Below are 16,413 nucleotides of genomic sequence, written 5' to 3'. Positions count from 1 at the left end.
TACTTTCCGCACTATAAGGCGCACCTAAAACAAAAACCTAAAACAATTTTGCCAAAAGCTGACAGTGCGTTTTATAATCTGTATACGGCGTATAAACTGCCAACGAAAAAATAAATGAACTTAATTGTCATGTCAATTCTTCCATTTTAACCTCTGCGTTTCAGTTATAAATGTATTTTTTTACAATTAAAATTTTTATAACACCCAGTTTGAAACTTTAATATGCTATACATATGCTCCGATTTTGCAATGTATATGAGGACAAGGCACAAAATCCGTGAGTTTCTGTTAAAAAAAAGAGAGTGATTTTATCAAATAAATCTAGACATAAAAAAGAAAAAAAAATATATATTTTTTAAGGTTTTTGGTTGCAATTTGATTACAAAAAAATAAGTTTGATATTAATGTAATGAAGAGGTATTTTTTTCCCCTCATTTTTCAGAGTACTTTCCACAAATCATCTTTATTTTTAATATCTGATTGTCTCTTAATAAAGGATGACTGACTTATCTGATGTTTTGTTGACATTCCCTTTAGCACAGCTCCACCTAGTGGATGCATTACGCAACCCCAGCCACTACTGTAGCTTCTATTCTGTGCGCCTAATATTACAGTGCAGCTTGTATATGAAAACAGTTTTAAAATGGGCCATTCATTTAAGGTGCGCCTTATAATGCGGTGCGCCTTATAGTGTGAAAAATACGGTATTCATAAATGCATAAATGTAACCCTTTTATCCAGTCTATTGATTTTTACATCGATGTCATTTCACATCAAAGGGAAGGCATTGAAAGAAGACATTAGGGAGCTGAAATTCCACCCAGAGGGTGACAACATGCCAAATTTGATCACACGAGCAGGAGTGTGCAATCCCTTGGCTAAAATACAGCAAGAATGATGTGGAAGAAGATGAGCCAAAAATGGTCAAAATAAGGGTTGAATATGACGTGGTCTACTTTTCCGACGTACACATTCAAAGTAGAGCGGTGGCGCTTTGTTTACGAGTACATCCGGAAGTACGTGTGACGTGATGGCGAAATGTCCTATATGTGCTATCTTTTCCCCCAACTATGTTTCTCATTTAGGCCTGTCTCCTCACATTTGTCATAGCGGTCGCTCACGCGCATAGACACACATACGCGCAGCCGCACACACGCGCGGCTCGATGGTAAGTCTCCAATTTTGGGTCTAAATAGGACACATCATTGGATCTCGGCAATCGGGGGAGAGCGCAAGAGAGAGAGGATGCCAGGGGAAAGTTGAAACCAGGCTTGCTTGTCCCTCTGCTTTGGATTTTAGGGAGGTTGCCGTTGGAGTAAAGTTCTGCTTCGGGTTCTAGTTCGGCTTCAGGATTTTCATTTACGTTTCGCTAGAACTTTTGGCTCGCTTTCTCATTCTTTGTTTCGCTTTGGGAGAGACTTTGAATTTGGGTTTGATTCTGGTACTGATCTAGGCTAGTCCGGCATTTTGACGACCGGACTATTGTAGGGCAGTCACGATTGAATAATTCTCGGTTATTCTTTTGAATATTCTGTCAGGTAATCTGATTACATTGCATTTTTCATTAAAGTGTATTTCAAAATAATTTTTCACTAATTGGTTTACTTGTCCAAATTTTGTTGTTTACTCTTGTTTATCTTTTAAAAAATACTAAACAACAAAAACGCTAAATTGTTGAGATGGCACTTTATTTAATGTTTTATTTAAAAAATATTAACAAGTTGAGCGGACCTTAGATCAAATATATTTTTATTCAATTAAAAATAAATTAAAATTTGCCACCATTTTTATACATTTTAAAAAGTAGTGCTGTTGCGATCACATATTTTAAGACATTATTATTCTATTCTATTGATTAATTGAAAAAAAAAAAAAGTGTTTTAGAACCTCATACTTCCCAATTAGTGGTTTAATTTCCAATTATTGATTTTTTTTTGTAATATTTAGTGATTAAAACCAAACAATATCGCACAAGAGGAATCGCTGTTGTACTCGCCAACATTTTTGGAAAGGATTCAATTAATGATTCGTTTTTATGAAGCAAATCTTTGTAACTATCTTATTATGACCAAATGCAAAAAATAAAAAGCCTATTTTCATAAAGGACTGCAGGAATCTGAATTATTACTGTTGAAAGACAAAAATTGGAGCCTTTGGACAATTGTAAGTTAAATAAAAGTTGTTGATTGACGAGTTGTCGATTCGTCGATTAATTTTGACAGTCTACTCAATCCTGACTTCCCTTAACTAAAACTAGAGCGGCGTGGTGGCTTAGCTTACAGCACACCCTTGACGAGGTGAGACAAAAAAAAAAAAAATTGGGGGCGGGGAGGACAATACAGCGTCTGATTATCATATAGATTTATTTTTTGGATCAACGTGTTGGCCTTTTTATGCCGATCCTCAAGTTGAGTCCCTGCTGGGAAGAGAAGCAATTAAGGTGGAATTATTTTAATATTCATGCGCACGCCCTTAATGACGGTGGCATGTGGGGGTTTTAGGGACACCTTTTCACTTTAATAGGAACACTCGTACTCTCGTATTTTTTTTTTTTTTAAGCTGACGCCAATATTTGGCAAAAAAAAAAAATCCATAAACAATTAACTGGCAAATTAATAATAAAACATAGACATACAGAAGACATGCAGAAATCCTTCATTTTTCATGGTTAATAGGTAGAGTTACCAGAGTTTTTTTAAAATGTAAAAAGTACAGTATTGAAGGCAAATATTACCGCAGTACACATATTTTCTTAAGTCATAAATTTCAAACCATATACAGTAACTGTACTGTTGTCCCTTCCCATTCCCATCCCTTTGTATGTACTGTAGTCTCACGGAGAGCCGCGGTTATATGAGCGGAACCCGGACGTCTAATTAGACTGAAATTTGTAGCTGACCGAACATGATAACAAGCAATGTTTACACTTGAAATTCCAATTTATTACAAAGGAAATCTAGGTAAGAGATTTACAATGCTCCGGTGAAGCCTCTTTCCTCTTCTCCCTTGCGCCCATCTTAGAGCGTGAGGGAGATGCGCACTCCTACAAGACACGTGAATGGCTCCCATCGACCAATGAGGGCAGGAGTTGTCATCTACTCCCGCCCCAGCTCCCGCTGTTTAGATAGACCAAGAGAGGAGTGCCGCGATGCACCGAGGGCGCGATAAGGGAGGGGCGAAGTAGCGAGGGATCACTGTATTTGCGGCGTCTAGCCATTCAATCAAATGTATTTATTTACAGTATTTTTTCTGAAAATAGTTAGCGCCGAAGCAGCTTGTGACTGTGTGTTAACATAATAAGATATTCAGATGCTAGCAATATTTTTGCATGAAAATCTATAAGCTTCAGTTTTAATTGTTGAGCCGTATTAACATCGGACTCAAGGAATACTTCTTCCAGCCGTGCTTAATAAAGTGTCCGTGATTTCCATTTGAAGAAAAACCAGGACGCAAAAAGTCCCATTGGACGCCGTGAGACACTTTCATAGCATACGTTGATTTTATTGGCTTCAAACAGACACGAACCGCAGCCGTAAATGTACAATGGCAACATTGTCCATCATAAAGAAGCCGCCAGAGTTCAAACGGTTTCCTTTGCTCTTTTTTTGGATTACGCGGAGAAGAAAGTTTGTGTTCATGCAGCTCACGTCCCTCCTGTGTTCTTTTGCGAGTGTGAGCGTACCTCCCGCGTACTGGTCCACAGGGGGGCGCTCACGCTCACAGCCTCTCGATGTCACGGTACTTCTTGCGCAGCATGGACACCTGGTCCCGGAAAAGAAGCGGGTCCAGCCTCATCTGAGAGTGCAGGAGAGGCATGAAGCCCAACCAGCGACTGAAGGCGTTGACGCACGTCTGACGCTCGGCAAAGTGGTCCGGGTCTGCCCACCGGGACGCCTTCGAGCCCTTTGGGGTGGACGCAAAGAGACGGCGTTTCTTCTCAGTTGTTCCAATCCCGTTTGTAGTCTGGACTGCTGTTACAGTTCAGTTTTTTTTTTTCCACCACACATACACCCAGGGTGTTTTTTGCAATTATTAAAACTATATTCCACTCATATTGCTTCAATAAAAAAGGAAATATTGATTGAAATGAGAGATAAACCTGATGACATCATTATGACATCGTCCCTGTTGGAACCGTCCGCAGGGGCATACGTTGTAAAACGCTGTCGTAATTCCCCAGACAGCGATATCAAAAGATAGTTTATTTTTAGGAGGGGAGAGAATAATGTTGGTCATTTCTGCTGGGGAGCCCACTTAAAAAAAAAAATCATATTATAAGTTTGTTTCATAATTCGGTTACCATGCCGCGAAAAAGATGAACGATGCCGCCGGATTTCGGGACAATTCTCATCACGTTGATGAGTGCTCTCATCAAACATAAAGAAATATATGACATTATTTCCCCTTATATTATTTTTATACAGCTCATTTCATAATCCCTTGGGCTTGTGATAACAATAAAATAATTATAATGTCTAAAAGTGATGAACGTAAATGGTGAGGAGGATCTAAAATGGCCGCCTCAAACCAAATGGCAGACATGCTTTGCCTTGAGATTTTTTTATTTTTTTTTCTTACTTGGCTCATCATGGTTTCTTTGTACTGCTTCTTCTGTGTGACCTTGACGGGCGCTCGCTTGGTGACGGCCGAAACCAGGAAGTTCATCAGGATGTCCTCGCAGTTGGCCATGCGGTCCACCATGCTCAGCAGGCTGCTGGGAATGTAGCTGCTGAACAAGTAGTGGTAGTACCTGAAGGGGGCGCCGATGCTACATGTTAGCATCGCCAGCCGCTCGGAGAAAGAATTTCATTTGTAAATTGTCGGCATTTTTAATCCCCAAATTCAAATTCAACATATAGATAGGTCATTAAATATTGCGTATCATAGATGGAAACATTTTGATGGGAAAATTGGACATTTGCTCACACCTGTGGTAGAAGGCCGCCCCGGTGAGCACCATGGAATAGTCGTTGGTCCATTTGGACGTGTACCCCCAGCAGGACCGCGAGCCGTCCCAGTAGTGGCTCCGGGCGGGATAACCCACGATTCGCTCCGGAAAACTTTGCCACACGGTGAAGGCGAAATCCACCTGGAAGGGGAATGGGGATTGGGAGGGGGGCACATTTTTCCTTGCCGTATGAGAGCATCACTAAGTCTTGCTCGTACGCCAATTAGCGGCACCGGCAACGCAAATGTCCACTCTGACGACACTTCTGGGAAGGTGTGGCGTTCACTAGTACATTCACTGAACACTGATTGGATGCTTTAAGAGCCATCAAGTACTGTTTCATTATTTAATGAGGTCCAGTAGTGTCATTTCGCAGCCTACCTGCTAGGTTGTGTTTTCAACAACTCAATCAATAGCCACAGTGTTTCAATCCTTGAAGGAATACAAGTTGGAACACAAACTGTGCAGCAACACGTGCAGACAGACATTACAATAATCACAGGCATGTATTCTTTGTCTTCCATACATCCGTTTTCTCGAGCTACTTATTCTCACTAGGGTCACACGTGTGCTGGTGCACATCCTCGTTTTCTTCAGATAGGCCCCGCCTACTACCTGAAGTGGTTGCCAGCCAATCACAGGGCACAGAGAAAAACGACCCATCATACATACGAAATTTGAAGTGTCCGGTTCACCTACGACGCATGTTTTTAGGGGGAAATGTGGGAGGAAACTGGAGAACCTGGTGAAAACCCATGCGGGCACGGGGAGATCATGCAAACTCCACACAGGAAAGCCGGAGCTGGAATTGAACCCGGGACCTCTGAACAGTGAGGCGGACATGAAAACCAGTCTTCCACTGTGCCGCCCTTATTCTTTATCTTCTGCCACGAAAATGACAGCACAAACGGCTTATTATTTACATTCTGTTTATGGCGTCGCGTGTTTGAAAAGTACAATTTGATTGGGTGCAATTTTGTTTTTTAAAAAACATTGCATGCTCAGATCAAATATATTTCTATATTTTTATCTGAAAATGACGTAAGAGTGCCATTTGTAGGCTAAGCGGGCAATCGAAAAGGTTGCGGCGGCTGCGGGAGTGATTGAGACGTGTTGCGTGCTGTGAAATAATTGATAAGTTGCTGCACTTTTAATCACGTCGCCATCAGAGATGAAAACGTTTCTAATAATGCCACTTGGCATGTGTGACTTCAGCGCGGAGGCGCACGCTTGGCACTCCTCGTCTGTCTGTCTCCATTAGCGACGCGAGTGACGTGCTGGAAGAACTGAAGCGGAGAAATGTGTGTGTGTTGTGTGTGTGAGTGGGGGGGGGGTTAGGCACGAATAAATGGATTCCCAAACACTCTGCAGCACGGTGTGCCAAAAGAAATGATCCAATTTCACCTAATTGGTCTGAAATGATCATTTATTTATAGCTAATAAATGAAATAAATACATCCAAGTTCATCTATCAGTGCCAGTAAAGTTAAGCAACGAGCAGAAAAATCGAGCGCGCGTACACGGGAAAGCTGAGAGTACAATTAAGTTTTACTTGTTTTACTTGTTTACTTGATAAAACAGACGTTGAAAAAAGGAAAACAATCCCATAATGTTTGTAATTACCTACAGAGGGCACAAGATGGCGGCAAAGCACTCATTGACTTTTAGATAAGACTATGGCGTGACGAAAAGAAACTCCTGGCATCACTTAAATACAGTTTTTCAACAAATAACAAATACGAATAGGCAATATATCTTGCGGACAAAAAAAAAGCAGCTTTCTGAAATCACAAAAAATAATGACGAGATTGCGTTTGTAATCATTCCAAAACACAACGTGTTTCTTTTGAAAATGCGAAATCTGTACCTTGCCTCTATAAATGTTTGGAAACACTGAGCTAATAAATGCCGGCAAGGCCAACCCGAATCCCGAGATTCAATATGGCCAGCGTATTGACTATCAATCTCTTGAGGCTTTAAAGGCGTCACATAAAAAGGAGTTACGTCACGCTTTACAGACCATAATATGCGCAAGCTGAAGGCGAGCACATATTATGAACGAGGTTTCCCGGACACGTGAAAGTACGTCGGCGCCTTTGTACTTGTGTTCATTTTTTCCCCGTGGTGCCACTGTCAAGGTGCAATAATTGCATTGGCGTTCAATTATTATTAATAATTTTAAAACTGGCAATCTCTGTTACGTTTGATTGCAAGGAACAGCAATAATGTTCCTTGCTCGTATTAAGGTCGTATTTAGTCACCCGAATTTGTCAGGAATAACCCTTCATTTTTATACAGCAATAATATCTCTGGCTCAATAGGTGTGAATATTTATCCAAAAGTGTAAAAATTGAGTTTAATTTTTGGGAAACCAACTCACAAGGTAACACAGACGATACTTGATTTATACCACTGCTTCTCAACTATATTTTATCAAACTCACCTCCAAGGAAAGAGAAAACATTTTGCGACCCCGCCACTCAACCGGCTGACTAGAAATAAGATTATTATCTATAAAAAATGCATAAACATACCTAAACCTGTATGCGTTTTAACATTAACAAAATAAGAATGCAACATAAATAAACTTTCAACTGTTTTTACAGCATTTATACAGGTTACAGCTTAGTCTAAAACTGAAAAATGATATCCACACACACAGAAAAAATCATTTTTTACTGCAATTCCACTTCACAAGACAGAAACAAAGAGTTTTTCATGGGGACATCCACTATTTCAGAAGAACTGATTTATACCTCTGTGTTACATTTGTTTGGGAAAAAAAAAACGTACATATGCTATTTTAAATGGATATGTTTATTACACATAAGCCAAGTAGAAGTACTTTCAAATGGGACAGATTGAAAAAAAAACATAACAGGTGGGTTTAAATGAATCGATTAAACAGTTATCCGGTTATTTTGATGCTCTGAATCGGCCTTAAAAAAACAAAACAAAAAAAAACGTGCCCTACCTCAAATCAGAACTCCCCTTTTGAAATATCTAGTAATGACAGGCTATCATAATGCATACGAACAACCGCGGAGATCAGAACCCCCGACGCGGTTCAAAAAGCCCCATCTGCAGACGAGACGCATTTGAAAACGTCACGTGATCCCTCTCTCGTAATATGGCGAGACAAAGTCATTTGGAGAAAGTTGCCTTGGAAAATATCAAAGTGCTATTATTCAAATGGTCGCGCGTGATTCCATTCCGCTCAATGCATTTCATCTCCTTTTCGCCCAAATCCCCGCCGCCTTAAAAGGCCAATTAGGGCCACGGCTTATCGAGCGCAACTGAGATTCTCTTGCCGTCCTTCCTCCTCATCCTCCCTCCTCCCTGACAACAAGCGAGCGCCGCATCCAGCTTTGGCCGATTGTTTCGCCACGCCACCAAGTGTGATTGCCACACGGTTAGCGTGGAAAAGGTGAGCGGTGAGATATATATATATATATATATATATATATATATATATATATATATATATCATATGTTAGCGTTAGGCGCAATTTCACACAGGAAGCACTTCGCACGACTCCAAAATAAAGTAAATTTACACTCTCGATCACTTGAAATGTAAAATAAAAACATACAGTATAGATTAAACATCGGAAAAAGGTGTCCCTCACTGCACTCGTCACCAATACACGAGCGCCATTTAAGCATAAAATGTGTGAAAAACATTACATTACGCCGTGCAGTAGTTCTGTGAACCGAAAAGGAAACTTTTTTTTTTTTTTAATAAATTTACTGCTGTTCTCTGCTATTAGTGAGAAAAATAAAATACCAGGCCAGCCCATGAACGGTCAAAATCAGCATATAATTGATGCCTATTGAAAGGAATCGGGGCGAAACAAAAGCAATTTTATCCATTATCATTTTTAAAATGAATCAGTCCATCATAATCATATTAATTTTCTCTGCGTCGACCTAAAAAAAATCCATATCATATATGCTGTGCCCTATATATGCAATCTATATATATATATATATGTACATACACACAAAAATGTTAGAAAATAAATAGTGAGAATAATGTAAAAATGTTGAATCCAATGATCCCATTTGACTTGAATTAGGGGGATGAGCACTTCCCGCTTGCCCGATTTCCCTGCCGTATGACGGTTGATGAAGCGGCAACAGCCAGCATGAAATCAACATAATGAATGTAGCACTGGTGGCCCTTTGCTCTGCTTGCCTTTGTTTGGCCAACTTGCCGGACTTCCTCCTCATTCCCCATTCCAAACCATGTATTTGGAGAGGACCTTTGGATGCCCCCCACCCCCGTCCCCCGTCCCCCGGCGTCCCCCGGCGTCCCCCGCCCCTGGCTCAGCGGTCACCGCGTTGCCCGTTCGTCGGTAATGAATAGCGTTCACGCCTGCGCGTGGACCGACTGCCTCATTTCACCGGCGATCGATAACTCCCGCGCCGGCCGCCGCGGGCTGGCATCGAAACAATGAACAACTTTTAAAAAGCATTTTCAACTTTATATGACACAATGAGAAAGCTTAGTCCACATTCATACTCAGTAAGCAGCGGCCGATTTATTCAATTGGTGCGGCGCGAGTCTCGCTGGTGGTACGCAATCTCGCTCCGGTGGGAGACAAAACAATCATTGCCTTAGCCCAGTTCAGTTGTATTCAGCTTTGGAAGTCAATATACTTTCACCTAATCTTCCAATGTTTTTTTTTTTAATTCAACTTATTTATTATCGATTTATTCATCATAACATAGAAGAACGGGTGCTCAAAAATTAATTCCCCAAATATAAGACGCACTTTTTTTTCAAAAAATGAAGGCCAAAAAGGAAGGGTGAAACCTATAATCTGTAACTTATCAGCCATAATCTTAATTACCGTAATGGTAGAAGCTAGAGGGCGGACGTCAAGTGGTTTTTAGCAGTGCTTGTTGAAGCTAACAGCAGGTCATGTCAGCTGGGGTCGCTAGGGCATAAATTTCAATAAAAGAAGCGAGCAGACTGAACCGACATTCGAGTCCATCCTTGTTCACAAACAGGAATATTATTAAAACGGAGAGGCTCATTGAAAGGTATTTAAACCTGATTCAATTCGGAGTGGCAAGGTATAGAGCTGGGTACTCCGGTTAGAGAACGCAGAAAGCTATTTCGTTTGACTTGTTTATTAAATGTTGTCTTTTGGCATATACACGCAATCATAAACTTGGTGGGACACAGATGGCGTGCAACTTCGGGTATTTATGGTAAAATGAGCTCGAAAAGCGTCGGGAGGAAAAGGAAAAGACTGCTTCAAGCACATTGAACATTACGAGGCGTTCACTGACCACTCACGATGTGGGAAATTGGAAACATACTTAACTCACAACAAATATAGAACTTTTGGATATGAACACACAAAAAAAAAAAAAAATTACAAAGACTAGATTTATTCTGTTTTGCTATAGTTTTTACATTGTTGCCAAACTGTCGGTGTGTCTTCTACACTATAACATAGAAAATAAATGAATTTGACCCTAAATTTAAGGGAATTACAGTACTAGAAATGTTTTCTCTGTTTGATGTCATTTCGTTTTTTTTCCCGTTCTGACTACACAAAATATGAGCATGAAAAAAACCTTTTGAACTCACCTCATTGGTGGAGAGAACCGAGTCTTCATCAAGACTGAGGATGGCGTCGGCTACAATGACGTCGTGTGGGAAAAACCGACTGCTCATTGTCTGTACAGAACAACAACAAAAAAGACTATTTGAGTGTTTTTTTTTTTTTATTACAAACCTTCAGGCGAGGTAAACAAGCAAAGTAAAATGTGTTTATTCCTCTGCGGCGTGTCCATCGATCACACGGCCGACTTAATAGTTTTTTTTTTTGGTTGTGTTTTTCTTGATGCCAGACGCCGTCAATTTTTAGCAGGCAAATCGCAGAGGGCCAGGATCCATTAGCTGCTGATGATCTTATTGACTTATAATTAAAGTGTGAATTATTCAAGTGCGCGCAAGGACCCGCTGCTGCGCGGCGAAAGAGACTCGATCGGGAAAAAAAACATCAACGTGGGGATTGGAGGTTGAGGCAAAGATCAAAAATCATGTGTCGTTTTGGGAAGGTTATTCCTCATACGTCACATTTTATGTTGACCAACTATAAGATCTTCCACTCTTCATTTGTCTTCTCTAACTTAGGGTTCTAATTGTTGTCCACCGGAGTGGACATTTGTTTTTGGTCTAGTAAGTCCTAGTGTTCGCCGTCGAGAGCATCCTAACCGTTTCAATGATGTCCTATGAGCGGGCGTGAGGGAGAATATCCTCCTTAGATCCAGCATTTTGATTTTTGTCCACTGTGATGGACATTTGGTTTTGGTTTCCATTTATTGACACATTGTGGCTACACTGACAAGTCCTAATGTGCGCCGTTGAGGGCTTCCCGGATTTTCCGATAATGTCTCGTGTTTGGGTAGGTCGGTAGGATGTAAATAAATTGCTGTCTTACTGAGACATAATGGACACAACGATGGACACAAATAGGTTGTGTTTCAGGAGGATGAACTGAATATTTTTTTATTGTTTTTGTTTATTTGTAGGCATTTTTTCGATTTTTTTAACGTCTCAATTGTCTCAAAAACGAACAACATGCATAAAACAACAACAATAACTAAAAATAAGTCAGCCATTTTGGTTTAAATCTGTACGTCGGATGAGTGATGCAAAATAAGAGTTTCCCGGGCAAAGCGAAAGATTTAATTTCCCGGGATTTGAGTTTTGGCTATTGTGTGCGCGCGGTGAACCGCGGCGGTGAAATTTGATGGCTCTCAAATTAAAACAGGAAAGTCTAATAAATTAGTCATCTGCACAAGGTCAGAGCTGGACCGATACGTCTTGTGTGTAATAAAGGTCCCCGTCCAGTTCAATTATCATGTAAGCGACTGACTTCATAGCGTTATATCATATTTAATGTTAGCCCTGTGGCGCTCGCATTTGAAATCAATTGGCTGAAGGCAGCAGAATTGAGACCCTATCCTCATCTTTTCCCCCACCCCCACCCCCACCCCCACCCCCACCCCCGGCCTCCGGTCTAAGATTAGATCCTGCCGTGATCTGGGGCGGTTCAATGGTCTCCAACCTTATCTTTGCCCCGCTCGCCTGGCGGCCATTAACTGGCTCACCATACGCGGAGACCGCTGCGAGTCTGAGGGAGGTTTTTTTTTTCCGTCGCGTAGTCGCTGTTAAATCCAAGCGAGAAGCCAAAGATCACGCATCGCCATCCGTGGCCTCAAAATAAAGCCGTATCTATATACATATCCGCATTCCCATTTGCAGTCCAATACCCATTGCTAACATACATCGTATGATTTATCCCGATTAACGTACACTTTCACTTTTGACCAAATATTTAAATCATCACGCGGGTAATAATGAATAACATCAGAAATCATCCTTTGTCCCACCCCTATGAAAAAGTACAGCGAACGCCTTGAGATAAAAGTGTCATGATTTTAGCGGGTTCTCGAGATATGAGCTGACGTGATTTTTTTTGCTTTGACTTGCGAGCACAGACTTCAAACAAATAATAAAAAAAACACCTAGCTAAGCCTTCCGATTTGTTATCTTGATGCTAATGCTGCGTCTGTTTTGAGATGCTAGAAACTCTTGAAGCAAAGGAATCAACACAAATGGTCAGATGTTCTTCAACCGCTGCAAAAATGGACGAATATTATTGCCAAAACGATGAGCCGAGAGGAGTTGGGACATCTCATTGAACGTCGCCAAGGCAGGCACACCAGAAAAAGCAAAACAATGGCTCTTCTTTGTGTTTGATTCTCGTTTTAGGTGAATCCCCATCAAGCAGAAAAATGACAAATAAAAAAACCTACGACAGTTATCGCTTGTTTCTGATGGGATTTTACTTTTCCCCATTTTTAACCTGTTCATTAATCTCTGATCCGTCACATTTTCCGCGGCTTGACCTTTTCACCTTTGGTGTTCCTCACGCGCATGATTTTTGTCCCGGCTAAAGAGGCAGGATGGATGTCGGAGAGGGAGCCGTACGTAAAAGTCAAGCTCGCGGACGGAGACGTGCCGAGTTGAGCTGTGATTGATGACGCTGAAATATGTCCGCCGGAGCGGCCCCGCGCCGCCTCGGCTGATAATATTGATGCGGCGGGCCAAAGCGCTTGCTCGGCATGTTCAACCCGACTGGTATGATTTAGCGTTCGTACCCACGGCGGGCAGGCGAGGGTCATGTTGTGCTTACTCAGGCTGGACGGAAAACAGATGAGACGCTCGATATGGAATTTGCCGGAAATCCGCCACAACCTACCACCATGTCACAACTTCCTTTAAAGATAATCGGTAACTTCCATCTTCTGTATCCTGTACAACATGATTTGCAACTTGGGATCCTCGTGCTATAGCTTCGGGTCTGCAATTTTTTTCCCAGGACTTTTTTTTTCATGCATTTATAATGAAGATCTATTTAAAGTGGATTTTTTTTTTTGCTATTCATTTCTGTAGTAAGGAGCTCCTCTTCAATGCAGTAGACAGGGCCAAGGTGGAGTACTACTTGCTCCTCTCATTGGCTGGGGCTTGTCACATGGGGCACTTAGACAACTTTTCACATCTACAGCGCTCGGAAACATACGCGGTAGTTACGCCGAACTGACGCTAGGATGGCGCCTTGGGGAAAATTTCTCCCATGATCCAAAACATGTTTTAGAAGCCGAGCTGGAGAGTGCTGTCACCTTGCTCTGTCCTTGGATGATGGCGAGAGGCACACTGGTGGAGGGCCACTTGTTCCTGGGAGGTAAAGGCTTGTCGCTGTTCCATAAAACCACAATCTACAGCATTGAAAAGAAAAGTGAGTGCAATGCTCGATCTATATGATAAATTATTCACGCAGGATGTCATAATATGAGCATATCTGTAATGTGCTTTTTAATACATTCTTTTACATTTTTTTTCATGTTGCGATGTGGAATACGGAGTTTTTTCGTACCCTCTTATGGTGTTTTCCAGATTTTGTGACAAAAACAACTGTCATGACCCTAGGGGCTTGGCTGTATTTGTGTTGTTTTGTCTCCATCTGCAGGCGTTTTTGCAACTTTGATGTTTTTACCTGGGGTTCAGAACGCATTAGCGATTTAACAGAAGTTTGGATTGCCCGTCATGCGGTGAATTCGCCTTACGAGCGCATTTATGTCGTAACACGGGGGCCGCATCATCATAAGTATATAGTTATGGCTTTACTGTATAGACTGCACTCATCTTTATGCATACATGACGCACTACACTTCTGTAATGAGGGACCTGCCACCCACCTGCGCACAGAACTTGGACTTGGCCACAGCAATGATGAGCTTGACCACGGGGGACGGGTGCGGCTGCAGCGGACTCCCCATATGGATAACGCCGGTGAACTGCAGTGGGGGGCTCTTCCCTACAGAGGTGTATACAGTATTAATCAAGCAATATATTTTTTTAAATTATTATAAATATTTACCTATAATTACCATCATTTTATCAACTTTTTTCTCATGATTTGAGCCCTGCAGCTTATTATCCAGTGTGGCTTATCTGCGGGTTTTTTTCAGTCCACCATTAAAACAAACGTGCGTATCTAAGTTGTCAATTTGTGGAACAACTATGAAATACAGAAGAACCGAAAAGATGTGAATCGATGGCTATATTCAAAAAGAGTTTTAAATATATAGTATTAAAACGATGTATAAAATGAATATGTGTGACATGTAATCTGATATATATATGTGATTGTATTAAGAAATTATGTGCAATGTGTTTATATTTTTTACATTGTTGCTGTAAGCAGGCCATTAACATTTTTTAAATACAAATAATAATTAAAAAAAAAAAAAAAAAGCATAAAACTTCCATGTACCATCTTTCTGTTTGAAAATCTGATGTTACGACCTGGTGTACGGGATACGGGATATGTAATTATGATGAGTAAAATTAACATCTTTCAATGATAAATTTGTCTACACAAATATAAGGGAAAAATAGCTAAATAAGTGCAGCACATATTGCAAAATTCTTGATGATGTAAATGCTGGATTATGTATGTGTGTGTTGAAGCTGCCATCTGTCTTTCTGACACACAAGCACATGCCCCCCCCCCCCCCCCCCCCCCCCCCCACACACACACACACGCACATCGAAACACACTTGCCAATCACACGAGCACACTTAAATCCTCCACTGAACTGGTCAGGTTTTGATGCCCTCCGTTAGCGTGGCCAATTTGCTCCAATAACCCAAAAGTGTCACTTTTGGCGCGCAACCAGAACGTTACCGAGCGGAGCCAAACTTGAAACGAGCGCGCTTGATAAATGAGCCGCGCCATGGCTAAATGGACCCGAGAAATTGATTTTTGGAAAATGTAGAGGAGGGAGTATGTCACCAGTTTGCAGCGTTAACCTTCAAGTTTCAAGCTAGTCCCAAGTTACTGTGGCAAAAACAAACAAACAAATCAAGTAGACTCAACACCGCGTCGCTTGTAAGTCAAGTCATAACTCGGGTTGGGTGACTCATGAGTCGAGTCGGCCAATCGTGCTCAGGGACGGGAAATAAGCGCAGTCTGAAGGCGTGGTCACATTAGAGCGCCTCGTCGGGCGCGAGTGTTAAAGAAAAGGTGCCTAAACCCCCGCAATCTAACACGGATGCCCATTTCTGACTGGAGGGGGCGCGAGCGAGCCGCTGTAACTGCTCATGGGCACATGGCGTGCCAGGTGTTGCCTCGCCTGTTTGGGAATACTTGCATCCTCACGGATAAGTGGAGCTGGAGTGCTCTTTAGTGTCGCTCTATCCATCTCCCTGACACTGACCGGATCTCAGGTGGGCTTCCATATATTTATGGATGCACCTGGTCTGCCCTTTGCTTTGCTCTGAGACGCGAGGTGGCTTGACAGATAGCAGGATTGGACGCGGTCTCGCTTATCCGTGCCAACTTTCATCAAGTAAAATCAAGAATTTTATCATGGCATCTATAAAAAGCCGAAATATCGCCATTTTTCGAGCCTGAAATTTCTATTTGTGTCAAAGTTTGACAATTATTTTGTTGGTTATTCAACAGTTTGAAAAACATAACACGAGTTTTCCTCCTCACCCAGCAAGGAGTAGTAAAAGGGGAAGCGGGCGGGGTCGGTGGAGTACTGAGGGAGTGCATAGAGACCTCCAGGCAGGGAGTTCCACATCAGACGGTTTCGGGACACAACGGAGTCCACGCGGTCTCGGATAATCTGGACAAGGGGGTAAACAAAATTAACATGCAATGTCACAAGTATACTATATCAAGGATTGAAACACTTTTCTTCTGAATCATTGACTAAATTTGGTTCTCTAATATTTAATTTTTTTTTTTTTTTGCAGGTTTATACCAAGAACCGGAACCAACATTCTTTACCAAACATTAATACGACATGATTATTTTTATGATTGCTACAGGTTTTATTGTTGAATGCACTAATAATTTGTACAGGTT

The 16,413-nt window shown here is 41.5% G+C and overlaps 1 protein-coding gene across 2 annotated transcripts in view; it reads right to left on the bottom strand.

Annotated features, from left to right (window-relative positions):
• Nucleotides 1-3,477: 3,477 nt before the first annotated feature.
• The window catches only part of LOC148406892 (exostosin-1), a 62,354-nt gene continuing 49,418 nt past the window's right edge, over nt 3,478-16,413 (bottom strand). For both annotated transcript variants that reach the window (XM_088403617.1, XM_088403616.1), the window contains 7 exons: nt 16,039-16,171; nt 14,234-14,352; nt 13,658-13,753; nt 10,554-10,643; nt 4,929-5,089; nt 4,579-4,750; nt 3,478-3,903 (listed from right to left, as the gene is read on the bottom strand). In XM_088403617.1, coding sequence (XP_088259743.1) covers nt 3,718-3,903; nt 4,579-4,750; nt 4,929-5,089; nt 10,554-10,643; nt 13,658-13,753; nt 14,234-14,352; nt 16,039-16,171 — 957 coding nt within the window. In that variant the 3' untranslated portion in view covers nt 3,478-3,717. The remainder of the gene's footprint in view (nt 3,904-4,578; nt 4,751-4,928; nt 5,090-10,553; nt 10,644-13,657; nt 13,754-14,233; nt 14,353-16,038; nt 16,172-16,413) is intronic.

The sequence above is a fragment of the Hippichthys cyanospilos genome, chromosome 20, assembly GCF_059441005.1.
Source record: "Hippichthys cyanospilos isolate Australia breed blue-spotted pipefish chromosome 20, RoL_Hcya_1.0, whole genome shotgun sequence".
Classification (NCBI taxonomy): Eukaryota; Metazoa; Chordata; class Actinopteri; order Syngnathiformes; family Syngnathidae; genus Hippichthys; species Hippichthys cyanospilos.
Note: the sequence above shows the minus strand (reverse complement) of the source record. Positions and strands in the feature narration are given on the sequence as shown.